Source organism: Ipomoea triloba, chromosome 7, assembly GCF_003576645.1.
Source record: "Ipomoea triloba cultivar NCNSP0323 chromosome 7, ASM357664v1".
Lineage (NCBI taxonomy): Eukaryota > Viridiplantae > Streptophyta > Magnoliopsida > Solanales > Convolvulaceae > Ipomoea > Ipomoea triloba.
Window position 1 is genome coordinate 18,941,997 of NC_044922.1, and position 27,582 is coordinate 18,969,578.

General features: G+C 40.8%; 1 protein-coding gene and 1 long non-coding RNA gene across 2 annotated transcripts; both read right to left on the reverse strand.

The window, feature by feature from the left end:
* Positions 1 to 21,298: 21,298 nt before the first annotated feature.
* On the reverse strand, positions 21,299 to 23,121 carry LOC116026258. Its single transcript, XM_031267743.1, has 3 exons — positions 22,090 to 23,121; positions 21,821 to 21,973; positions 21,299 to 21,721 (listed from the first exon to the last, which is right to left on the reverse strand). The coding sequence occupies exons 1-3, from the start codon at positions 22,228 to 22,230 to the stop codon at positions 21,377 to 21,379; spliced, it is 639 nt and encodes a 212-aa protein (XP_031123603.1). The 5' UTR covers positions 22,231 to 23,121; the 3' UTR covers positions 21,299 to 21,376.
* A 774-nt stretch (positions 23,122 to 23,895) lies between these two features.
* On the reverse strand, positions 23,896 to 25,593 carry LOC116024473. Its single transcript, XR_004099489.1, has 3 exons — positions 25,329 to 25,593; positions 24,981 to 25,103; positions 23,896 to 24,312 (listed from the first exon to the last, which is right to left on the reverse strand). It is a non-coding gene; the product is annotated as an uncharacterized LOC116024473 (long non-coding RNA).
* Positions 25,594 to 27,582: the final 1,989 nt, after the last annotated feature.

The following is a 27,582-nucleotide window of genomic DNA, read 5'->3' on the forward strand; positions in this document are numbered from 1 at the left end:
GGATCCTTATGAGTCCGGCAGTCTGCCTGCCTTTGAGTGAGTTAGGTTGAGGTAACCTAAATCTCAATTCTATCTTCGGATCCTTATGTGTCCGGCAGTCTGTCTGCCTTTGAGTGAGTTAGGTTGAGATAACCTAAGTCTCATTTCAATCCTCGGATCCTTATGAGTCCGGCAGTCTGTCTGCCTTTGAGTGAGTTAGGTTGAGATAACCTAAGTCTCATTTCATTCTTCGGATCCTTATGAGTCCGGCAGTCTGCCTGCCTTTAAGTGAGTTAGGTTGAGATAACCTAAGTCTCATTTCGATCTTCGGATCCTTATGAGTCCGGCAGTCTGTCTGCCTTTGAGTGAGTTAGGGTGAGATAACCTATGTCTCATTTCGATCCTAGGATCCTTATGAGTCCGGCAGTCTGCCTGCCTTTGAGTGAGTTAGGGTGAGATAACCTATGTCTCATTTCGATCCTAGGATCCTTATGAGTCCGGCAGTCTGCCTGCCTTTGAGTGAGTTAGGGTGAGATAACCTAAGTCTCATTTCGATCCTAGGATCCTTATGAGTCCGGCAGTCTGCCTGCCTTTGAGTGAGTTAGGTTGAGATAACCTAAGTCTCGTTTCGATCTTCGGATCCTTATGAGTCCGGCAGTCTGTCTGCCTTTGAGTGAGTTAGGTTGAGATAACCTAAGTCTCATTTCTATCCTCGGATCCTTATGAGTCCGCCAGTCTGCCTGCCTTTGAGTGAGTTAGGGTGAGATAACCTATGTCTCATTTCGATCCTAGGATCCTTATGAGTCCGGCAGTCTGTCTGCCTTTGAGTGAGTTAGGTTGAGATAACCTAAGTCTCATTTCGATCCTCGGATCCTTATGAGTCCGGCAGCCTGTCTGCCTTTGAGTGAGTTAGGTTGAGATAACCTAAGTCTCATTTCGATCTTCGGATCCTTATGAGTCCGGCAGTCTGCCTGCCTTTGAGTGAGTTAGGTTGAGATAACCTAAGTCTCATTTCGATCTTCGGATCCTTATGAGTCCGGCAGTCTGCCTGCCTTTGAGTGAGTTAGGTTGAGATAACCTATGTCTCATTTCGATCTTCGGATCCTTATGAGTCCGGCAGTCTGCCTGCCTTTGAGTGAGTTAGGTTGAGATAACCTATGTCTCATTTCGATCTTCGGATCCTTATGAGTCCGGCAGTCTGCCTGCCTTTGAGTGAGTTAGGTTGAGATAACCTAAGTCTCATTTCGATCTTCGGATCCTTATGAGTCCGGCAGTCTGTCTGCCTTTGATTGAGTTAGGTTTTGAGTGAGTTAGGTTGAGATAACCTAAGTCTCATTTCGATCTTCGGATCCTTATGAGTCCGGCCGTCTGCATGCCTTTGAGTGAGTTAGGTTGAGATAACCTAACTCTCATTTCGATCTTCGGATCCTTATGAGGCCGGCAGTCTGTCTGCCTTTGATTGAGTTAGGTTTTGAGTGAGTTAGGTTGAGATAACCTAAGTCTCATTTCGATCTTCGGATCCTTATGAGTCCGGCCGTCTGCATGCCTTTGAGTGAGTTAGGTTGAGATAACCTAAGTCTCATTTCGATCTTCGGATCCTTATGAGTCCGGCAGTCTGTCTGCCTTTGAGTGAGTTAGGTTGAGATAACCTAAGTCTCATTTCGATCTTCGGATCCTTATGAGTCCGGCAGTCTGTCTGCCTTTGAGTGAGTTAGGTTGAGATAACCTAAGTCTCATTTCGATCTTCGGATCCTTATGAGTCCGGCAGTCTGTCTGCCTTTGAGTGAGTTAGGTTGAGATAACCTAAGTCTCATTTCGATCTTCGGATCCTTATGAGTCCGGCAGTCTGTCTGCCTTTGAGTGAGTTAGGTTGAGATAACCTAAGTCTCATTTCGATCTTCGGATCCTTATGAGTCCGGCAGTCTGTCTGCCTTTGAGTGAGTTAGGTTGAGATAACCTAAGTCTCATTTCGATCTTCGGATCCTTATGAGTCCGGCAGTCTGTCTGCCTTTGAGTGAGTTAGGTTGAGATAACCTAAGTCTCATTTCGATCTTCGGATCCTTATGAGTCCGGCAGTCTGTCTGCCTTTGAGTGAGTTAGGTTGAGATAACCTAAGTCTCATTTCGATCTTCGGATCCTTATGAGTCCGGCAGTCTGTCTGCCTTTGAGTGAGTTAGGTTGAGATAACCTAAGTCTCATTTCGATCTTCGGATCCTTATGAGTCCGGCAGTCTGTCTGCCTTTGAGTGAGTTAGGTTGAGATAACCTAAGTCTCATTTCGATCTTCGGATCCTTATGAGTCCGGCAGTCTGTCTGCCTTTGAGTGAGTTAGGTTGAGATAACCTAAGTCTCATTTCGATCTTCGGATCCTTATGAGTCCGGCAGTCTGTCTGCCTTTGAGTGAGTTAGGTTGAGATAACCTAAGTCTCATTTCGATCTTCGGATCCTTATGAGTCCGGCAGTCTGTCTGCCTTTGAGTGAGTTAGGTTGAGATAACCTAAGTCTCATTTCGATCTTCGGATCCTTATGAGTCCGGCAGTCTGTCTGCCTTTGAGTGAGTTAGGTTGAGATAACCTAAGTCTCATTTCGATCTTCGGATCCTTATGAGTCCGGCAGTCTGTCTGCCTTTGAGTGAGTTAGGTTGAGATAACCTAAGTCTCATTTCGATCTTCGGATCCTTATGAGTCCGGCAGTCTGTCTGCCTTTGAGTGAGTTAGGTTGAGATAACCTAAGTCTCATTTCGATCTTCGGATCCTTATGAGTCCGGCAGTCTGTCTGCCTTTGAGTGAGTTAGGTTGAGATAACCTAAGTCTCATTTCGATCTTCGGATCCTTATGAGTCCGGCAGTCTGTCTGCCTTTGAGTGAGTTAGGTTGAGATAACCTAAGTCTCATTTCGATCTTCGGATCCTTATGAGTCCGGCAGTCTGTCTGCCTTTGAGTGAGTTAGGTTGAGATAACCTAAGTCTCATTTCGATCTTCGGATCCTTATGAGTCCGGCAGTCTGTCTGCCTTTGAGTGAGTTAGGTTGAGATAACCTAAGTCTCATTTCGATCTTCGGATCCTTATGAGTCCGGCAGTCTGTCTGCCTTTGAGTGAGTTAGGTTGAGATAACCTAAGTCTCATTTCGATCTTCGGATCCTTATGAGTCCGGCAGTCTGTCTGCCTTTGAGTGAGTTAGGTTGAGATAACCTAAGTCTCATTTCGATCTTCGGATCCTTATGAGTCCGGCAGTCTGTCTGCCTTTGAGTGAGTTAGGTTGAGATAACCTAAGTCTCATTTCGATCTTCGGATCCTTATGAGTCCGGCAGTCTGTCTGCCTTTGAGTGAGTTAGGTTGAGATAACCTAAGTCTCATTTCGATCTTCGGATCCTTATGAGTCCGGCAGTCTGTCTGCCTTTGAGTGAGTTAGGTTGAGATAACCTAAGTCTCATTTCGATCTTCGGATCCTTATGAGTCCGGCAGTCTGTCTGCCTTTGAGTGAGTTAGGTTGAGATAACCTAAGTCTCATTTCGATCTTCGGATCCTTATGAGTCCGGCAGTCTGTCTGCCTTTGAGTGAGTTAGGTTGAGATAACCTAAGTCTCATTTCGATCTTCGGATCCTTATGAGTCCGGCAGTCTGTCTGCCTTTGAGTGAGTTAGGTTGAGATAACCTAAGTCTCATTTCGATCTTCGGATCCTTATGAGTCCGGCAGTCTGTCTGCCTTTGAGTGAGTTAGGTTGAGATAACCTAAGTCTCATTTCGATCTTCGGATCCTTATGAGTCCGGCAGTCTGTCTGCCTTTGAGTGAGTTAGGTTGAGATAACCTAAGTCTCATTTCGATCTTCGGATCCTTATGAGTCCGGCAGTCTGTCTGCCTTTGAGTGAGTTAGGTTGAGATAACCTAAGTCTCATTTCGATCTTCGGATCCTTATGAGTCCGGCAGTCTGTCTGCCTTTGAGTGAGTTAGGTTGAGATAACCTAAGTCTCATTTCGATCTTCGGATCCTTATGAGTCCGGCAGTCTGTCTGCCTTTGAGTGAGTTAGGTTGAGATAACCTAAGTCTCATTTCGATCTTCGGATCCTTATGAGTCCGGCAGTCTGTCTGCCTTTGAGTGAGTTAGGTTGAGATAACCTAAGTCTCATTTCGATCTTCGGATCCTTATGAGTCCGGCAGTCTGTCTGCCTTTGAGTGAGTTAGGTTGAGATAACCTAAGTCTCATTTCGATCTTCGGATCCTTATGAGTCCGGCAGTCTGTCTGCCTTTGAGTGAGTTAGGTTGAGATAACCTAAGTCTCATTTCGATCTTCGGATCCTTATGAGTCCGGCAGTCTGTCTGCCTTTGAGTGAGTTAGGTTGAGATAACCTAAGTCTCATTTCGATCTTCGGATCCTTATGAGTCCGGCAGTCTGTCTGCCTTTGAGTGAGTTAGGTTGAGATAACCTAAGTCTCATTTCGATCTTCGGATCCTTATGAGTCCGGCAGTCTGTCTGCCTTTGAGTGAGTTAGGTTGAGATAACCTAAGTCTCATTTCGATCTTCGGATCCTTATGAGTCCGGCAGTCTGTCTGCCTTTGAGTGAGTTAGGTTGAGATAACCTAAGTCTCATTTCGATCTTCGGATCCTTATGAGTCCGGCAGTCTGTCTGCCTTTGAGTGAGTTAGGTTGAGATAACCTAAGTCTCATTTCGATCTTCGGATCCTTATGAGTCCGGCAGTCTGTCTGCCTTTGAGTGAGTTAGGTTGAGATAACCTAAGTCTCATTTCGATCTTCGGATCCTTATGAGTCCGGCAGTCTGTCTGCCTTTGAGTGAGTTAGGTTGAGATAACCTAAGTCTCATTTCGATCTTCGGATCCTTATGAGTCCGGCAGTCTGTCTGCCTTTGAGTGAGTTAGGTTGAGATAACCTAAGTCTCATTTCGATCTTCGGATCCTTATGAGTCCGGCAGTCTGTCTGCCTTTGAGTGAGTTAGGTTGAGATAACCTAAGTCTCATTTCGATCTTCGGATCCTTATGAGTCCGGCAGTCTGTCTGCCTTTGAGTGAGTTAGGTTGAGATAACCTAAGTCTCATTTCGATCTTCGGATCCTTATGAGTCCGGCAGTCTGTCTGCCTTTGAGTGAGTTAGGTTGAGATAACCTAAGTCTCATTTCGATCTTCGGATCCTTATGAGTCCGGCAGTCTGTCTGCCTTTGAGTGAGTTAGGTTGAGATAACCTAAGTCTCATTTCGATCTTCGGATCCTTATGAGTCCGGCAGTCTGTCTGCCTTTGAGTGAGTTAGGTTGAGATAACCTAAGTCTCATTTCGATCTTCGGATCCTTATGAGTCCGGCAGTCTGTCTGCCTTTGAGTGAGTTAGGTTGAGATAACCTAAGTCTCATTTCGATCTTCGGATCCTTATGAGTCCGGCAGTCTGTCTGCCTTTGAGTGAGTTAGGTTGAGATAACCTAAGTCTCATTTCGATCTTCGGATCCTTATGAGTCCGGCAGTCTGTCTGCCTTTGAGTGAGTTAGGTTGAGATAACCTAAGTCTCATTTCGATCTTCGGATCCTTATGAGTCCGGCAGTCTGTCTGCCTTTGAGTGAGTTAGGTTGAGATAACCTAAGTCTCATTTCGATCTTCGGATCCTTATGAGTCCGGCAGTCTGTCTGCCTTTGAGTGAGTTAGGTTGAGATAACCTAAGTCTCATTTCGATCTTCGGATCCTTATGAGTCCGGCAGTCTGTCTGCCTTTGAGTGAGTTAGGTTGAGATAACCTAAGTCTCATTTCGATCTTCGGATCCTTATGAGTCCGGCAGTCTATCTGCCTTTGAGTGAGTTAGGTTGAGATAACCTATGTCTCATTTCGATCTTCGGATCCTTAAGAGTCCGGCAGTCTGTCTGCCTTTGATTGAGTTAGGTTGAGATAACCTAAGTCTCATTTCGATCTTCGGATCCTTATGAGTCCGGCAGTCTGCCTGCCTTTGAGTGAGATAGGGTGAGATAACCTAAGTCTCATTTCGATCTTCGGATCCTTATGAGTCTGGCAGTCTGCCTGCCTTTGAGTGAGATAGGGTGAGATAACCTAAGTCTCATTTCGATCTTCGGATCCTTATGAGTCTGGCAGTCTGCCTGCCTTTGAGTGAGATAGGGTGAGATAACCTAAGTCTCATTTCGATCTTCGGATCCTTATGAGTCTGGCAGTCTGCCTGCCTTTGAGTGAGATAGGGTGAGATAACCTAAGTCTCATTTCGATCTTCGGATCCTTATGAGTCTGGCAGTCTGTCTGCCTTTGAGTGAGTTAGGTTGAGATAACCTAAGTCTCATTTCAATCCTCGGATCCTTATGAGTCCGGCAGTCTGCCTGCCTTTGAGTGAGTTTGGGTGAGATAACCTAAGTCTCATTTCGATCCTAGGATCCTCATGAGTCCGGCAGTCTGTCTGCCTTTGAGTGAGTTAGGTTGAGATAACGTAAGTCTCATTTCAATCCTCGGATCCTTATGAGTCCGGCAGTCTGCCTGCCTTTGAGTGAGTTTGGGTGAGATAACCTAAGTCCCTTTTCGATCCTAGGATCCTCATGAGTCCGGCAGTCTATCTTCCTTTGAGTGAGTTAGGTTGAGATAACCTAAGTCTCATTTCAATCTTCGGATCCTTATGAGTCCGGCAGTCTGCCTGCCTTTGAGTGAGTTAGGTTGAGATAACCTAAGTCTCATTTCGATCTTCGGATCCTTATGTGTCCGGCAGTCTATCTGCATTTGAGTGAGTTAGGTTGAGATAACCTAAGTCTCATTTCGACCTTCGGATCCTTATGAGTCCGGCAGTCTATCTGCCTTTGAGTGAGTTAGGTTGAGATAACCTAAGTCTCATTTCGATCTTCGGATCCTTATGAGTCCGGCAGTCTGCATGCCTTTGAGTGAGTTAGGTTGAGATAACCTACGTCTCATTTCGATCTTCGGATCCTTATGAGTCTGGCAGTCTGTCTGCCTTTGAGTGAGTTAGGTTGAGATACCCTAAGTCTCATTTCGATCTTCGGATCCTTAGGAGTCCGGCAGTCTGCATGCCTTTGAGTGAGTTAGGTTGAGATAACCTACGTCTCATTTCGATCTTCGGATCCTTATGAGTCTGGCAGTCTGTCTGCCTTTGAGTGAGTTAGGTTGAGATACCCTAAGTCTCATTTCGATCTTCGGATCCTTAGGAGTCCGGCAGTCTGCATGCCTTTGAGTGAGTTAGGTTGAGATAACCTACGTCTCATTTCGATCTTCGGATCCTTATGAGTCTGGCAGTCTGTCTGCCTTTGAGTGAGTTAGGTTGAGATACCCTAAGTCTCATTTCGATCTTCGGATCCTTAGGAGTCCGGCAGTCTGCATGCCTTTGAGTGAGTTAGGTTGAGATAACCTACGTCTCATTTCGATCTTCGGATCCTTATGAGTCTGGCAGTCTGTCTGCCTTTGAGTGAGTTAGGTTGAGATACCCTAAGTCTCATTTCGATCTTCGGATCCTTAGGAGTCCGGCAGTCTGCATGCCTTTGAGTGAGTTAGGTTGAGATAACCTACGTCTCATTTCGATCTTCGGATCCTTATGAGTCTGGCAGTCTGTCTGCCTTTGAGTGAGTTAGGTTGAGATACCCTAAGTCTCATTTCGATCTTCGGATCCTTAGGAGTCCGGCAGTCTGCATGCCTTTGAGTGAGTTAGGTTGAGATAACCTACGTCTCATTTCGATCTTCGGATCCTTATGAGTCTGGCAGTCTGTCTGCCTTTGAGTGAGTTAGGTTGAGATACCCTAAGTCTCATTTCGATCTTCGGATCCTTAGGAGTCCGGCAGTCTGCATGCCTTTGAGTGAGTTAGGTTGAGATAACCTACGTCTCATTTCGATCTTCGGATCCTTATGAGTCTGGCAGTCTGTCTGCCTTTGAGTGAGTTAGGTTGAGATACCCTAAGTCTCATTTCGATCTTCGGATCCTTAGGAGTCCGGCAGTCTGCATGCCTTTGAGTGAGTTAGGTTGAGATAACCTACGTCTCATTTCGATCTTCGGATCCTTATGAGTCTGGCAGTCTGTCTGCCTTTGAGTGAGTTAGGTTGAGATACCCTAAGTCTCATTTCGATCTTCGGATCCTTAGGAGTCCGGCAGTCTGCATGCCTTTGAGTGAGTTAGGTTGAGATAACCTACGTCTCATTTCGATCTTCGGATCCTTATGAGTCTGGCAGTCTGTCTGCCTTTGAGTGAGTTAGGTTGAGATACCCTAAGTCTCATTTCGATCTTCGGATCCTTAGGAGTCCGGCAGTCTGCATGCCTTTGAGTGAGTTAGGTTGAGATAACCTACGTCTCATTTCGATCTTCGGATCCTTATGAGTCTGGCAGTCTGTCTGCCTTTGAGTGAGTTAGGTTGAGATACCCTAAGTCTCATTTCGATCTTCGGATCCTTAGGAGTCCGGCAGTCTGCATGCCTTTGAGTGAGTTAGGTTGAGATAACCTACGTCTCATTTCGATCTTCGGATCCTTATGAGTCTGGCAGTCTGTCTGCCTTTGAGTGAGTTAGGTTGAGATACCCTAAGTCTCATTTCGATCTTCGGATCCTTAGGAGTCCGGCAGTCTGCATGCCTTTGAGTGAGTTAGGTTGAGATAACCTACGTCTCATTTCGATCTTCGGATCCTTATGAGTCTGGCAGTCTGTCTGCCTTTGAGTGAGTTAGGTTGAGATACCCTAAGTCTCATTTCGATCTTCGGATCCTTAGGAGTCCGGCAGTCTGCATGCCTTTGAGTGAGTTAGGTTGAGATAACCTACGTCTCATTTCGATCTTCGGATCCTTATGAGTCTGGCAGTCTGTCTGCCTTTGAGTGAGTTAGGTTGAGATACCCTAAGTCTCATTTCGATCTTCGGATCCTTAGGAGTCCGGCAGTCTGCATGCCTTTGAGTGAGTTAGGTTGAGATAACCTACGTCTCATTTCGATCTTCGGATCCTTATGAGTCTGGCAGTCTGTCTGCCTTTGAGTGAGTTAGGTTGAGATACCCTAAGTCTCATTTCGATCTTCGGATCCTTAGGAGTCCGGCAGTCTGCATGCCTTTGAGTGAGTTAGGTTGAGATAACCTACGTCTCATTTCGATCTTCGGATCCTTATGAGTCTGGCAGTCTGTCTGCCTTTGAGTGAGTTAGGTTGAGATACCCTAAGTCTCATTTCGATCTTCGGATCCTTAGGAGTCCGGCAGTCTGCATGCCTTTGAGTGAGTTAGGTTGAGATAACCTACGTCTCATTTCGATCTTCGGATCCTTATGAGTCTGGCAGTCTGTCTGCCTTTGAGTGAGTTAGGTTGAGATAACCTAAGTCTCATTTCTATCTTTGGATCCTTATGAGTCCGGCAGTCTGTCTGCCTTTGAGTGAGTTAGGTTGAGATAACCAACGTCTCATTTCGATCTTCGGATCCTTATGAGTCCAGCAGTCTGTCTGCCTTTGAGTGAGTTAGGTTGAGATAACCTAAGTCTCATTTCGATCTTCGGATCCTTATGAGTCCGGCAGTCTATCTGCCTTTGAGTGAGTTAGGTTGAGATAACCTATGTCTCATTTCAATCTTCGGATCCTTATGAGTCCGGCAGTCTGTCTGCCTTTGACTGAGTTAGGTTGAGATAACCTAAGTCTCATTTCGATCTTCGGATCCTTATGAGTCCGGCAGTCTATCTGCCTTTGAGTGAGTTAGGTTGAGATAACCTATGTCTCATTTCAATCTTCGGATCCTTATGAGTCCGGCAGTCTGTCTGCCTTTGAGTGAGTTAGGTTGAGATAACCTATGTCTCATTTCAATCCTCGGATCCTTATGAGTCCGGCAGTCTGCCTGCCTTTGAGTGAGTTTGGGTGAGATAACCTAAGTCTCATTTCGATCCTAGGATCCTCATGAATCCGGCAGTCTGTCTGCCTTTGAGTGAGTTAGGTTGACATAACCTAAGTCTCATTTCAATCTTCGGATCCTTATGAGTCCGGCAGTCTGCCTGCCTTTGAGTGAGTTAGGTTGAGATAACCTATGTCTCATTTCAATCCTCGGATCCTTATGAGTCCGGCAGTCTGTCTGCCTTTGAGTGAGTTAGGTTGAGATAACCTAAGTCTCATTTCGATCTTCGGATCCTTATGAGTCCGGCAGTCTGCCTGCCTTTGAGTGAGTTAGGTTGAGATAACCTAAGTCTCATTTCGATCTTCGGATCCTTTTGAGTCCGGCAGTCTGTCTGCCTTTGACTGAGTTAGGTTGAGATAACCTAAGTCTCATTTCGATCCTCGGATCCTTATGAGTCCGGTAGTCTGTTTGCCTTTGAGTGAGTTAGGTTGAGATAACCTAAGTCTCATTTCGACCTTCGGATCCTTATGAGTCCGGCAGTCTGCATGCCTTTGAGTGAGTTAGGTTGAGATAACCTAAGTCTCATTTCGATCTTTGGATCCTTATGAGTCCGGCAGTCTGTCTGCCTTTGAGTGAGTTAGGTTGAGATAACCTAAGTCTCATTTCTATCTTCGGATCCTTATGAGTCCGGCAGTCTATCTGCCTTTGAGTGAGTTAGGTTGAGATAACCTAAGTCTCATTTCGATCTTCGGATCCTTATGAGTCCGGCAGTCTGCATGCCTTTGAGTGAGTTAGGTTGAGATAACCTAAGTCTTATTTCGATCTTCGGATCCTTAAGAGTCCGGGAGTCTGTCTGCCTTTGATTGAGTTAGGTTGAGATAACCTAAGTCTCATTTCGATCTTCGGATCCTTATGAGTCCGGCATTCTGCCTGCCTTTGAGTGAGTTAGGTTGAGATAACCTAAGTCTCATTTCTATCTTTGGATCCTTATGAGTCCGGCAGTCTGTCTGCCTTTGTTTGAGTTAGGTTGAGATAACCTAAGTCTCATTTCGATCTTCGGATCCTTATGAGTCCGGCAGTCTGTCTGCCTTTGAGTGAGTTAGGTTGAGATAACCTAAGTCTCATTTCGATCTTTGAATCCTTTTGAGTTTGGTGGTTTGTCTGCCTTTAAAGAAGGTTGAGAAAACCTTTCAGATGTGTCCTCGACTGAGGGACTCGGAACATGTGAGTTTGGCGGTTTTGTATGCCTTTAAGAGGGTTGAGAAAACCTATCAGAAGAGTCCTCGACTGACGGAATCGGAACATATAAGTTTGGCGGTTTGTTTGCCTTTAAGAAGGTTGAGAAAACCTATCAGATGAGTCCTCGACTGAAGGACTCGGAAAGGTATGAGTTCAGCAGTTCGCCCGCTTTTGGGTAGGTTAGGTTGAGAAAACCTATCAGATAAGTCCTCGACTGAGAGACTTAGCGTGCAGCTAAGGCAAAGTGAATCCTCGGTTGAAAAATAAAAAGTGAAGAAGAGACGGAATCAAGCCAAAATAAACAGACAAGAAGAAAAAACAATTGTTTGTTTGAAACATAAAAGGCCTGGGATAATCAAAAGAGGCCTGCCAAAACAAAAGGATTCAAATATAACAAAACGCAGCGGATATTTTTTAAGCCCCCGGGTTGCCACCAGCTGTCTCCCCCTCCATTGAGCCAGTAGGGGGAGGGTCATTGGGACTTCCATGGAGGCGAGAGCGTTGTACTAGGCCGCCTTCCGCTGGCTCCTCCTCCTCAGATATGTTGAGCATTGAAGGCACCGGATTACGATCTATTCCCGCTAGAGCAGTCAAGTTGGCAGCAGAATTTAGATATGAGGAATCCATTGGAATTTGCCCGTCACTTGAGTTCTCCGGAGTGACCCTGTCGGTTTCTCCGGCCCCCTGTTGACATGCGGGGGTAGTAGGAATGCGAGAAGGAAGCTCGGCTAGTGATGTTGGAAGGCCCCATGTCACTGGGTCGAAAGTCGGATCCCTCTCTAGAAGAACCGGGTAGATGTCGTGTTGCATGTCCAAGGACCCCATGTGGTAATCCTCCTCCCCTAGGTCCGTCAAATAAAGCCGGCCTTCATCAGAACTTAGCCAATCCATGGCCAGCAGCTTTAGCCTCGAGCGAACATTGGCCAACACGTCCTCTTCAAAGGCCTAGGAAGACTTGTAAGTAGCCACGGCTAAGACCGCAGCCTCAGCACTCTTCTTCTTCTCCGCCTCGAGCTCTGACTCTAGTTGACCTATTCGGAGTGTCGAGTCGTCTAGCTCTTTCTCCCGCTTGTGAAAGTCGGCCCGTAGAGTCGGCACTAACTCTGCATCCGCCAGGAGAGGACTCATTCTCTTCCGCATTTCCGACTGGACAGCCAGAGCCTGCCATGTAACGAAAAAGTGAGGAGAACAGTATAAAATCTATGAAAAACTTTTCGACATAAGTTCGTAGCTTACCCGGTATAAGTAACGAGAGACGCCTTCGAAGACCTTCTCGGAAGGATGACTCTCGTAGTGAGCTGCGTCCTTGGGAAGGATAACTTTATCCAGCCAGTCATGCACTGGAAAAGCACCTTGAACGATGCCATCATCGGCATCAATTTCAAGGCCGACAGCCACCCTCTTGGCTGACGGGGCTAGCAGAGAAGGGTCGGCGGGGCGTTTCGAGCCAGAAGTGGAAGCAGGAGGAGGTATAGCCCGACGAGCTTGGCGACCGCGTGATGGTTCCGCGGAACGAGTGGGGGAGTCGTGGACGACAATCGGGCTGGAGGAGGCTGCGCGGCTTCGAGAACGCTCTTTCAGTGCAGCGTGACGGTTAGACATTTCTAAGGTGAGAGAGGGAGTGGCAGAGTCGCCGGAGATAGTTTCGTTGCCCGCTTCTTCACCTTCTCCTTCTGTTCCTTCTTCTTCCTCAAGATCTACGAACAAGTATATTAAAAGTGAGCAATAAAGAGAGAATTTTAAAGAAGGATAACTCGTCACCTGGAAGGGCTGCCCCGGCAGGAAGAAGTCCGGCTGCTTTAAGGGCCTTTAGGCTCGACCATACGCTGACTTGAAGCTCACCCAAGTCTTTCAGAATTTTCATCCCATCGGTCGTTTTTTGGTCGGGAGGAGGTTTTTCGAGGCATTTGAAAAAAGAAGATTTCCAGGTCAAGGGGAAGTTAAAGGCCGGATGGGAGGAGGATGGCCGTACAAATAGAAAAAGGGGTTTCCACCCTTTGAGAGAGTCGACCAGTCCGTCAGAAATTTGGACATAGCCCGGCGAGTTGGACCCGACTCTATTGACTAGGTAAAGTTGAAGGAATAGATTGATCGTCGGATCCATCCCGAATTTTATGCAAATTTTTTGAAAGCAAGTGAGGAGGCGGTGGGAGTTCGGAACAAGTTGACCGGGAGATAAAGCAAAATAGTGAAAAAAGAGAGAAGCAAACGGACTCACGGGGACTCGGAACCCGTGACGGATAGACTGGAGGTGCACTCCCACGAACCCGCCAGGAAGAGGCTCGAACACGTGAAGTTCATGAGGAGCATAGATTTCCGCTGCTTGGCCCAATAAATCCTGGGTCTCTTCCAGTTCACGGGCCGAAATTTTACAATGAAGGCCCGCTGGACGGCCGATGTCCTCTAGTTGGCCTGAAGGCCTTTGGAGGTCAGTGGGTAAGGCCGCAATGGCTTGAATGGGCTCTGGGTTTAGAGCAGTGGAAGTTTCTAGTACTTAGACCAAAGTAAGCATAGTATTGATTAATGGATCTAATTTCATTTTTGATTTAATTGAACTAATGGATCATTTAACAGTCAGCTATCCTACATTTTTTAATACACGTATTTTGGAATTTGTGTAAACCAAGGCATTTTTTAATACACGTATTTTGGAATTTGTGTAAACCAAGGCTATAATTTATGGTCCTATGGTTTGTAGGTGGATATTATTACCATTGATTTCTCAGAGAAGTTGCTGTTTAGATTGAAGCTGCCCATGGTTAAAGCGGCTATCTAGGTATGCTTTTATGATGCTTTAGAGCTTAATCAAGCTTTTTTTAAAATATCTTTAATTGTGTTACTTTTTTATCTTAGAAAGAGAGTGCCCTAGATTTGGGTTGGTTTCATTTATTTTCCTTGTTTCATAGTTTTTAAGGTGAAACACCAGGACTCATGGGTTTTATCATTGAACAGGTAGTTAACACTTCTCTCAAATGCTAATTCAAGAGGAACAAAGTTTGGAAGAAGATTATGGCTTGTATTAATTAATATAGATAATTTTTGATGAACTTGTATTATTAATTATTATCAATTGTGAGATTTATTGTTTTTATTAATTTTGATATTATAAATATAAATTGTATAGGCTTTGAATGTGATTGTGATAGCTATATATATTTGAGCAAGTTTTGGGTGTAAATAGAAAAATAAAATGAATATTTAAAAAAAAATTACCCTACAACGTCGGCTAGTCTTATTAGCCGACGTTGTAGGGTAATTTTTTGTTTTTAAATTACCTACAACGTCGGCTATTTGTAAATTTTTTGTTTTTAAATTACCTACAACGTCGGCTATTTGTAAAGAGCCGACGTTGTAGGGTATTTTAGTAGTTTTCAAATTACCTACAACGTCGGCTATTTGTAAAGGGCCGACGTTGTAGGGTATTTTAGTAGTTTTCAAATTACCTACAACGTCGGCTATTTGTAAAGGGCCGACGTTGTAGGGTATTTTAGTAGTTTTCAAATTACCTACAACGTCGGCTATTTGTAAAGGGCCGACGTTGTAGGGTATTTTAGTAGTTTTCAAATTACCTACAACGTCGGCTATTTGTAAATAGCCGACGTTGTAGGGTATTTTATTTGTTTTCAAGTTACCTACAACGTCGGCTATTTGTAAAGAGCCGACGTTGTAGGGTATTTTAGTAGTTTTCAAATTACCTACAACGTCGGCTATTTGTAAAGAGCCGAAGTTGTCGGGTATTTTAGTAGTTTTCAAATTACCTACAACGTCGGCTATTTGTAAATAGCCGACGTTGTAGGGTATTTTATTTGTTTTCAAGTTTGTTGTATGTGTAACTTACAACGTCGGTTAACATTTAGCCGACGTTGTATGTGTACCTTACAACGTCGGCTAACATTTAGCCGACGTTGTATGTGTACCTTACAACGTCGGCTAACATTTAGCCGACGTTGTATGTGTACCCTTACAACGTCGGCCAGATTAACGTCGGATTTTAGCCGACGTTAAAGGGTCCATTTAGCCGACATTAAAAGCCGTCTGTGTAGTAGTATATTTATGTTCGAACGTCCATCATTATGAGTATTTAATGTGTTTTATGAGCCATTACTTGTAACATTAACTAGGAGATTAAATATGTAACCGATCAGGTGCCTAAGATATATAGCTGTACGGATCCTCTAGAAGGGGGACAGATTTCGAACGAGAAGGGGAGACCAAGCAATTTGAGAGTTTACATTGAAACACACTTGTCGTTCTTGTATTTTTCCGGTAGTGTTGGCCTGCCGGCCGATCGCCTGAAGATCGGGAAACCATCAACGCCGCTTCCATAACCCAACATTAGAGAGCATACAGCGAGCTCTCTCTAACAAAGTCCTGTTCATACGTTCGGCAACACCATTCTGCTGGGGGTTTTCCAGACAAGGTCTTGTGCCTGGCAATTCCTTGTGCTACACAGAACTTAGTGAAATCTGACTCACAGAACTCCAAGCCATTGTCTGTCCTGAGCTTCTTGACCTTTTTCCCTGTCTGAGTCTCAACAAGTATTTTCCACTTTTCGAAAATGGAAAATGCCTGATTTTTATGTTTCAGGAAATAGACCCAGACTTTACGAGAGAAGTCATCAATAATAGACATAAAATATCTACAACCTCCCATAGACTGGACATTAGTCGGTCCCCATAAATCAGAATGTATATATTCCAATACATCTTTGGTACGGTGTGTAGCAGTAGAGAAACTAACCCTCTTTTGTTTCCCAAAAACACAATGGTCACAAAATTGTAATTTACCCGTACCTAAACCGAGGAAGCCTTTCTTGCTCAGGATATGCATGCCTTTCTCACTCATATGCCTAGACGCATATGCCATAGTTGAGTGAGATCAGCATCAGACATCGACGAGGATACCGTAACATAACCTGTCACAGTATGCCATGCAACACGTACAAGCTTCCAGAACGAGAAGTTTTCATGAGAACAAGAGAGCCTTTTATAACCTTCAAAACTCCACTTTCAGTTGTGTACATGCACCCCAGAGATTTCAAGATGCCCAAGGATATCAGATTGCATTTCAAATCAGGAATATACCGAACATTGATAAGAGTCCTGATAACGTTATCATGAGTTTTAATCTGCACACTTCCAATTCCACTAACCTTGCATTGGGCATCATTACCCATCAAGACAACTCCACCATCAACTGGTTCCAGAGAGATGAACCAGTCTTTGTGTGGACACATGTGGAATGTACAATCATAGTCCAGAATCCACTCAGTGTCGCTCCGTTTGTCACCGGAGCTAACAGATAACATAACATCGCCTTCTGAATCACTCTCAACAACACTAGCTTCATCGGACTTTTTCTCTCTATCTTGCTTGTTCTTCAGTTTGAAGCATTCAGTCACATCATGACCATGTTTCTTACAGTACTTACAGGATTTGTTGGACTTACGTCCTTTGGACTTGGATCTAGATTTTTTATTGCTACTCCCTATTTCAAGTGAACGACCCCTAACAGTCAAGTCTTCACCTTTGTCCTTGGACTTAGTTTCTAAGTCAAATTTTTCTTTGGACAATAGGTTCGACTTAACACTTTCGAAAGTTAGGACATCAAGACTATTACCATACAACATAATTTCTTTGAAATGCTTGTATGATGTAGGGAGAGAAACAAGCAACAAAATAGCACGATCCTCACCTTCAATTATGACATCAATATTTTCCAAGTCCAATAAAATATAATTGAATTCATCCAAATGAGACTGAATTGAAATACCTTCCATCATACGGATTGTGTACAGCCGCTCTTTCTGGCGCAGCTTGTTCGCCAGAGATTTGTCCATGTAGCGTGAATTCAGTTCGGACCATAAACCTGATGTAGTCGTCTCACCTACCACCTCACGTAGAACCGATTTAGATACGCACAATTGAATGGTTGAACGTGCATTGTCATCTAAATCTTCCCAATCTTCATCTGTCATTGTAGTCGGTTTCTTCTTCTTCATAGCTAGCGCTTTTTTCAAACCGTTCTGGGTTAGAACGGTTTCCATCTGAACCTTCCAAATAGAAAAACTAATTTTCCCGTCGAACTTCTCGATATCGAACTTGGTAACAGTCGACATCTTCAGAAATAATTTTCAATTAAACTGCTCTGATACCACTTGTTACGAATATAGCGGAATAATGCAAAAGCGAATAATCGAAAATTGAGAATTATAGAAGTTAAATAATAAGTATAAATACCGAATGACTAAAGAAATAGGAATATATATATATATATATATATATATATATATATATATATATATATAATATTATCACTCAAATGAAATGAAATAAATGAATATACTATATATATCTACGTGAAAGAAGGAAATGGATTGGGATGAATATGAATGCATTGAAATTGATAATTAATAATTACAAAAGTCAAAAGACAAATCTATTTATACATTTAGAATGAGAGAAAAACGCATCAATTGCATGAACGAGAGATGAAGGCGGACAACGTGCAGGATCCCTAGAGCATGCGATGCGGACGATTGAGGATGAGACGTTACATGCAATTTGAGCCACAAACAATTATTATGTTCTAACAATACCATCTGGGTTCAAACGCATGAAAAACAAATGTCAATCCAAGACTTTCCGTTTTGAAGCACAGATCTTAAAATTATTGATCTCAACACAAAAACGGAAAGAAAGCTTCTCAAGATTAGAGACTCCTCCATTAATTCTACTCTTAAACTCAACCTCATAGAAAACTAATGAAGTGACCGACAGAAAATATAAAACCAACACCATTTACCGGGCAATTAATATCAAAATTGAAACCCCCAAGTATCAATTGCTTAATTGTTCGGCACGAGAAATTAAAGCATCAACATGTGTTAAACGTAGGACGTAGCTACAGCTTTGAGATTCCAAGCAGCTCTCCCCTTACAGTTTATGTTTATGCATCACACAGCCATAGTTAAGACATAAAATGGCATGCATCAAGAGGAAGTGCATTTTCATTGCTAATGTAAAAGGGAATATTTTATATGATGTACAAAATGGTTCAGTGTTCATATCTAGAGATGTACATGAAAAATAATAGTATTTTTACTAAAATTCATAACATAATTGAATAAATGATCTTGCATATTATGAGTGTTTAGTTAGTGTTTTGTTTGATATGGTGGTGGCTAAATTAAGCAAGCATGAACCCATGAAATATTTGAGCCTTTGACTGACACTTCAGTCCAATTATTTTATTCTTGTGTGATATCTTCCATGGACTTGTATCTCTAGAACTTGCCTTGATTCTCTTTAAAGCTAAGTTGATTCATGCATGATTTTTAATATGATTAAGGCCATCTTTGAATTTTAGTCTCACTAGCCAAATAGCCTGTTCATACCATAATTGATTTTCCTTTGTCAGCCACTTTGAGCCTGTCAACCGTATTTTTGTTCTTATTGAGCCACATTATAATAAGCCTCATACCTGAAATTAATTTCCTTAACCTTGCCTAGAGGACTAGGGGAGCTTTGATTGGGTAAATGCATAAGGATTGAGTGTGTGAAAAAAGGTTGACAAAGTGTCTATATGAGTGAGAACAATAATTGTCATTGGAATTCTCTATATGCGTGAGAACAATAATTGTCATTGGAGTTCTATGAGCTTTTTGGTTGGTATTTTCAAAAAGAAAATGAGTTGATATAGTTGTTTCAATTTGAGGTTGTTTCTAAACTAAAGAGGGTGAAATGGGTGGTGAAAAGTGCCTTTCTTCTTCGACGAAAAAAAAAATCAAAAGAAAAAAAAAACGAAAAATAGCAATACAAAAAAAATGAGAAAAAAGAGAAATTGAAATTATCATTTTTTGTTGTTATTAGTATTCCTGTTGAATAAGGTATGAATAGTTTATGGTCTCATGAGATGTGATAGTTAATTTGGTTGGAGTTGGAATATCAAAATAACATGATCAACTGAGTTGATTTGGTCTTTATTTTTGAGTTAGTTCATTTAATCATGCTCCTCTAGTTTTGAAGGCTTTTTGAACTACTTTTCCAAATATTTCATACCCTTTGCCCTAATCCCCATTACAACCTTGGAGAAAGTCCTTATGATTTGATCATGCATGTTATCTTATAGTGGAGAATGAGAAGATATGCAAGCCTATGGTAGAGCATTTCTACAGGAATTGATTTGAGTGAAATTTATACACCATTCAAACACTTTTGAGTGACGAGTGATATACCGTGAGGGATTGTTTGTTTAGTTTACTCCACTTTCAAATAAAATGCTAGCTAAGTATTTATAATGTGTATGGGGCCAATGTTCATGAAGTGTTATGAGTTTATTAAAAAAAATTTATGTTTTCTTAAATAATGTCTTTGCTTGAGGACAAGCAAATGATTAATGTGGGGAATTTTGATAAGCACTATTTTTATACTTAATTTAAATTAATTTTTATAATAAAGTAGTTTTATTTATTTTAAGCTTTATTTTATATTTTGCACTAATATAATAGTTAGTTGAATAATTAGGCTTAATGAACCTATTAATATGATTTGGACTAAATTTATTAATTGAGCTAATTATATATTTTTCTGTTTATTGTTAGTTGGCCCAATTTAAATGCTTTTAATTATTTTAATTATTTTTTATGAGTTCAGTAGCCAACAGCCCAAATATTCATTTGTAATTTTTTTTCTTTTGTCTTGTTTTTAGGCTTTTAGCTTTGCACGTAAGAAGCAGACAAGCAAGAAGACTCCTTCAGCGAACAGCGTGCGACGTGAATTGCGACAATTGCTCACCTCTTTGCAATTGGCACAAATTGCGCAATTTCTTATGTATAAATATAGTAGGCCATTTGCTTTGTAGACGCAACCAGTTTTAATTCATTGTTTGATTTCCTTTAGTCAGCCTCTCACACACGTATATGTATATATATATTTTCCTTAAATTCTCTTTTTAGAGAATTAATATATTTATATATATTTTTATTTTGTAAACAATCCCTACGATGTACCGCTGAGTTCTTATTTTTCTAATTCGAGGATTATTGAAGTTTGATTATACAAGACCAGTAAGCTTTATTGGCCTAAATTATTATTTGCACTTTATTATCTATATATCTTCTGTTATATTTATATAAATTATTGCTTGGTTAATTGTTGCAATAGGGTCCATTGTTCAATTGTCTTGTTATTAAATTGCTAGTCAGAACCTTGAATCCGTAATTGTTTAAGTGTTTTGATGTTAGTAGCAAATAGCACAATTTGATTATAACTGATTTTCAGTTTGTGTTATGAAGATATATAATCTAGCTTAAATGAACCGAGCTTGTGAGTTTGTTGGCTAGGATTGGTAGTCTTTCTAATTCTATTAATGTTGTTAGTAAATTAAATCCTAAGAGCTTGTTTAGGGTTGTTTATTAGCTAGGAAAGTAATTAAAGAGCTTGTTTTGATTACCGACGAAGTAAGGAAAGATAGGTTGTTAGAGCTTGTTAATAACCATAACCAATCTACTAAAGAGTTAAGTTAATTTGGCTTGCAAATCAATATCTATCTTGCTAGAATCGAACTGATATTATGCCTTGGGTTGAATACTAGTTGCCATTGACGTTTATTTGATAATTATTTGCTATTTGATATTATTTTTCATTTATTGTTACTATTTAAGTTTCTATTCTCATTTCATTATTTATTAAATCTATTGACAAAAATAAGTCTAACCAATCTCTGTGGGTACGACCTTACTCATCGCTAGTGCAATTCATAAGAGTAAGTATTTATTATTTATTATTTGTTGGTTTCGACACCCATCAGTATATTCCTCTTAGATTACAAGATTATTATTGTGATTATGTAATACATGGCAGGTCTTCTTCACACTCTTTACGGCCATAGAGTATTCATTGTTGCATCTCCTCTAATTCTGAACCTAAGACATAATGAGGCAGTCAAACTTTAGTGTCGGAAACATGATATGTACGCTGAATTCAAGCCCTTCAGTACAAGCATACAAGGACACTCACTGATTTACCTCCCGACATGGGAAAACTCCAATAGGCTGGAAAATGGGTATATAAGATCAAACATAAATGAGAGACCGGTTGGTTATCGGGTTTTATGAATTTATTATGGTGGAGCTCCATGGTTTCCGTATGGATACAACTTAAGAAATGTAAGCAATGGTTGTGGTGAGTGTTGATTTTTTTTTTGTAATATAAACTAGGATGATACCTTGGATCCTAAGTTCGTTAGTAAGCATCATTTTGTAGGGCGGGATTTTTGAATCTGCAAGCAAGCAGTAGACTCAAATTCAAGAATGATCACTTTATTTTCAAACACATAGAAGCTGCTTCAAGCCTTTTGGAGGATCTGGATGGTTACACATCATTAATAAAGCCTAACACCATGGGTATCCATCCAGTCCTCACTCATACGTGCACCAGTGCAGACAATTTGTGCATTTGGAGATGCACGAGGGAAGCATTCCAACTTCCCTTGGATTTTTCTCAACACCTCAGAGGCATTCTTACGCAAAGACTCCACAATAACAACTCTCTCTAGCGCAGGGGATTTTGAGAGCAGCGTTTTCACAAAAAGCATTTCGAGTGCGGATTGATCAATAAATGCTTCAATCTTAATTGTGTTAAGCATATGCAGCTCTTGAATAAATAAGCAACTGTTTTGATCCTCCAAAAGCCTTGAAGCAGCTTCTTGGTCATCCTTCCCACAAAACTATAACTCAAGAAGAAATAAAAAACAAGCACAACTGTGAGGACATTTGAAAAAGCAAAAGAAGAAGAATCATACATGATTGCCAAATATATACTCTACCTCATAAGCCATAATCCATAGTTCACATAGGTTGGGGCATTTTTGAAGCAATTGCATAGAAATGATGAGCTGCTTCCGACACCGAAAATCTAATTCATATAGCTTCAGCACTCGCAGATTTATTGCAGTTGGAAACATAGATACACGCATACACTAAAAAAATAGGAAATAAGAAACAAAATTAGCCACCACAAGAACATTAACAAAATAGAAGGTAAAGAATTATATCTATCCATCCATTTTCCAAGTAAAATGAGTTAGATTCTCACCGACAATGAAGAGCCACACAACCAAAGAGTCTTAATAGCTTTCAAATGCGGTGCCAACCATCTCGAATAAAAGTAATCATCAATAGGATCAATAACAGACAAGATTGCAAGCCGTGGAGGGCAGATCTCAAATTTATTCATACCTCCACAATAATGGAGAGCCAGCTTTTCAAGCTTAGGAATACTAATACTAGAGGCAATTCCATTAACACTGCGGTTAAATACAACATTGAAGAAAGCTAATGAAGCGACATTGGAAAATAAACCACAATCATTTACAGGCAAATTAATAAAAGGAACTTGGACTATCAGTTTCTTAATTGCAAGAGAGTAAACAAAATGGCAGCTGATAATCTTGCTCTACATCACATAATAAATATAAGTTAAGTTCCTCCGCACCATTTCTTTGACAGAAAAAGACACCACCTATCAATACCAGATTGCTGCGGCAACGGCGAAGGATCACATTCAGCGTTTATCTCTAGAGTAAATTTCCTAACAGGCCCAGCACGGGAAAAGAGGATATTATTGATTATGTTGACGATGGTTCTACCTTCATCATCTTTGGACTGTTGGAAACTTTGCACGAATTCCTCATCCAATGCAAGCCGCTCATGCTGCAACCAAAAATGATTCCAGTTCCTTGAGAGTAGAGCAGTTGTGGCGGCGTCTCGGGTGGGCAAACGCTCCAATATTCTGTCCCTCTACCGGCAGCTCACTTATTAAATCCCTACTTGCATCTGCTACGGTTTTGAGTTTCCGAGCCATTAAATTGAAAGAACATTGAGGCGCCACTCGAAATCAAAACCTAAAATCGTTCTATTCTTCAGCTCTGATGTTTGGTTTGGTTAGGGTTGCGGATTAGGAAATCCGAAGGGAAACGGAGCAAAGTAGCAGACGCCAAATGGAGAAGACTAATTTAAGGCCGACCGCCGGTGGAGCTAAGTGGAGACGGGAGAGAGAGAGTAGAGATAGGGCAAATTATGCTGTGGACCTGGGTCCAAAACTACGTCGTTTTTGTCTCTTCTTCTTTTTTTTTTTTTTTTAAACATATTGCTGAATATAGAGTTGTCCAAAATGTGTGAATGTAGAGGTTTCGAAGTGTGAATGTAGAGTATAAAAATCGTGAATGTAGATTTATAATTGTGTGAATGTAGAGTTGCCCAGAAATGTGTGAATGTGGAGGTTTCAATTTGTGAATATAGAGTATAGAAATCGTGAATGTAGAGTTATGCATGTGTGAATCTGTAATAGAGTTAAGAAGTTCTAGCAACTTGTAGCCCTGTAATGTATGAATGTAGAGTTCTCAAGTTGTGAATATGAAGTATAGGACCTGTGAATATAGAGTTTTGAATGTGTGAATGCATAACAGTGGTAATATAGTTACTAAACATATAATCCTGTAATGTGTGAATGTGGAGTTTACAAAGTGTGAATGTAGAGTATAGTGTATGTGAATGTAGACCCAGGTACACCTTGCAAGGTGGACATGGGTCACGGCATAACAACCCGTAGAGACAGAGAGACAGCTGAATCGCAGGGCTGAAATCCATAAGCAAGCTTTCTGGGCCTTAGATTAGGTCGTACATAATAATTTGGTAAAAACACGGTCTCAAAGAACTGAAAATTTGTGGTTAATTATTTTTTATAAAATTATTTCAGTTCTGTCATTTATAATTGACTAGTTTTTTCTATGAGGGGCGCAAAAACATATACTCAATATTTATATTTAAAAAATAACTAATAAATTCTTACTAACTAAAATCAAAGTAAAAAAGTTATTTATTATATTAATTCAATATATAATGTCTAAAAATATTATTCTCATTAAAACATAAAAAAAAATATAATGGTTGGATAGTCTCAATGTTCCATCAATTCACTAAAACAAAAAAATATTGGAACGCATTTTAAAAACAAAAAAAAAAAAAAAAAAAAAAGAACAAAAACAAAAAAGCCATCATATATGCTGATCTGTTGCAATCTGACTTGGATAAAGTCTCTCTAGCTATGGGTAATCCTATTCGCAAATCGTTTAAACAAAAACAAAGAATAGAAAATGCTCTAGCTAATTTCCTAACATCATTGACAATCAGATCAAACGAAGATACCCGGGATTGATTTTGGATTATCATAATGAATTTGTCTGGATTTTCCTGTTTCATCATTGTCATCAGCAAATAACTCCTTTGACCCATACCTAATGATATTGTCAAGTTCTTCCTGCATTAAGATTTAGATAGCCACAATTGATTTAAGAAAATGCTGTTGATCACAAAAATACCCATCACAAAAGGAATTACTGATTGGCTAAATACTCATAGACAAATATTAACAAACCAGAAACTCAATGCAAAGGAATAATGACTGGAAGAAATACAATACATTTAAAAGGACTATCATTGAGGATTAATAGCGGCAAATGATACTGTTAATAACTGTATGGATAAAGGCAGTTCCAATGATTAAAAAGCACATAAAACTAAATAATAATGGAATAAAACCATTCACAGAACACAGAGCATTCACTTGACACTAAGAAAAAGGTATTAATTTACCATTTCTGTATAACCTTGAGAAATAAATCAAGGCGCTCTGCTTAAATACTTGTAGGATTTTTAATTTGTTTTGCTCTAAATATTACCCTTCATAATGTACTATTGCCATTACTTACAGAGAGGAAATCACCTCACCGCACCCCTCACCCAAAAAAAAAAAGAAAGAAAAAAAAAACAAACAAACAAACACACAAAAGTATTAATTAATAGTAGTTTATATGAATGAATCCAGAGAGAATGACTCATACAGAAGGTTTATAGCTCAAATACCTAAATTGGATGGTCAGATGATCTGTTNAAAAGAATTTGTTTAAAGCAATCAAGTTCTATTACCTGGTTGATATTTTGAGCCTTGAGCCTCCCAACAACTAGATGCTCTAAAACCATTTTCTTCTTAGTCATCTGCACCATCCTTTCTTCGATAGTTCCTCTTGTTATGAGTCTATATATAATTACCTGGATGATCATAAATAAGCAAATAAATCCAGAAACCCACAACAAGGCATCAAAAAGTCTGAACAGAATGGTAAACTCATAAGCAAATATTTAACCTTGCTTGTTTGACCAAGCCTATGAGCCCTAGCCATTGCCTGTAGATCAGAAATCCACAACAAGGCATCAAAAANAGCCCTAGCCATTGCCTGTAGATCAGAAATCCACAACAAGGCATCAAAAACTAACCTGTAGCAGGTAAGGCACGGGCGACGAGAAACAGCAACGACGGCGACGGAGACGAGAAACAAGCAACGAGAAAACCGATGGAGTCTGAGTAGCGGGTGCGGCGGCGATGGAGTCTGAATAGGGAAATGGAGATCCACTTTCCGACCAACGTTTTTCAGCAGTGAGCGGCGGCGGCGGCTGAAATGCGACATGGAGATGGAATGAATTAAAGGTCTGAAAATTTCGCGAAGGAAGGAAATGGCGGACTGATTATTCGCGAAGGAGGGAGGAGTAATTTTNCTGATTATTCGCGAAGGAGGGAGGAGTAATTTTTGTCTCAGATCTAAAAATTTCGCGTAAGTAATGTATAAGATGGACAGACTTTTAGCGGCACCAGTATGAGCGGGTGCCGCGGAAAGTGAATTATTAAAATAATAATTAACTTTTCGCGGCACCCGCTTGTTGTAGGTGCCGTGAAAAGTTAATCATTATTTTAATAATTTATTTTTCGCAGCACCTGATCCCGGTGGGTGTCGCGGAAAGTATGGTCTTTTTTTATTTTAGAGAATACACTACACCTTTTTTAGAAGGTATAGCTAAAGATTATACTTTTATATGATCAATTTTGTAGTAGTGACTTATTTTTATGTTTTTGTTATTAGTTCTTGAAGTTAAATCCAAATCAAAGGATTTTATACTTTTGGAGGAATTTAAAAGTGTGGCTTAAACATAGAAAATGCTTCCCACTTATTAGAAAATGCAATTTAACAAGTTGAGGTTTGAAATGCAATATAATCCATCATGGTCTTGCTTGCTTGCCTTCTTGGAATTGAGAAGGTTGTCATTATTTGAAGTCTAATGTTTAACTCTGAGTTTAAAATTATGCAAAAATTTTTATAATTCCCTCGTGCCTCTATAAAAGCGAAAATTGCTTACATATAATAATTTTAATTTTGTGTATCTCCTCAATATTTAGTATAACTTCAATAGAGTTTAATGATGTGTTTGGAATTTGGAATACCCTCTTCTTCCTCTACCTACCACAAACACCTTTCTTTTCTTCCACCAATATGATCTTTTGGAGATGCGCAAGGAAAGCGTAGCAACTACCAATGAATTCTGCCCGCCTAGCAAATTAGCTTTCATATTATCAGATTTTTTAATAACAAGTCTCTCTAGGGTAAGGGATTTCGAGAGCAGCATTCTCACAAAAAACATTTCGCGTTTAATTTGATCCAGCCACTAAAAATAAAACAATTTGTTGGTCCTGGTTAAGAAGCTAGAAGTGAGTCTAGAAGGACACACCCTTTTGAAGGTTGAACTTGATCAAAGATAAACACAGCGGATAAATAAAGTTTTGATGATTTTAAAATCACTTTGCACGAGATTTATCTTATGAAAATTAGGTTTGGTTTTAACATGCAATGCAATACGTAAAATAAAAGAGAGAGAGAGAGAGGAGTTTTTATATTGGTTCGGTGGTTAATGAAGCCTACTCCACTCTTCTTCATAACTTCTGAAAGATTGCACTATTGTCTCCTTAATAGTACAATATTTCCTCTACAACGTGCTCCTTTGATCACCAAGCCCGGCAGTCACGTCTCTTTAGGTTTTTCAACTTCTTCAAAGTTTACTCCGCCTTTTTCTACTTCTCCAAAGTAGAGATAGGTTGAAATGGTTGAATATGTTTCTCCAACGTGAGAGTCTTATGTTTGAGCTTCTTGATTCAACTCTTGAACTTCATAAGATCTCTTTCGTAAACTGGATCGTGATTATGAGCTTTTGAATATTTTGCACACTGAAAGTTTTGCTTGCTAATGCTTTTCGCTTTTTTCAACCCGAATGAGGAGGATCAAGGGTATTTACAGGTGTGAATTTTCAAATCCGTTGGAGGGAATATGAAATTTAAAATCCTATTAACCAGTGTGTAATATCCAATGGGACCTTTTGAGAATGTCAGTACTTTCTAGCCGTTTGCCCACTTTTATGCAAGGACAATTTGTCTTTTGTCTCACATAAAGAGACAATCATTTAACGCTCCTTGGGATCATCACCTAGGATCCGTTTGACATCCGTTTGACATTCAGGTTATACCCAACCTCAAGGCTATGTACAAGACAAATCTCAGAGAATGTCTAGTGCCTTGGGTACTTGTAAGAATGATTGACTTTATTATTCTCATATTATCTCCTCGAATCAATCATCTTTGATTGTTCAGTCTTCAAGGGTTCGGCCCTTCCATTCTTCGGCCTTATATCTCCATAGTGTTCAGTCT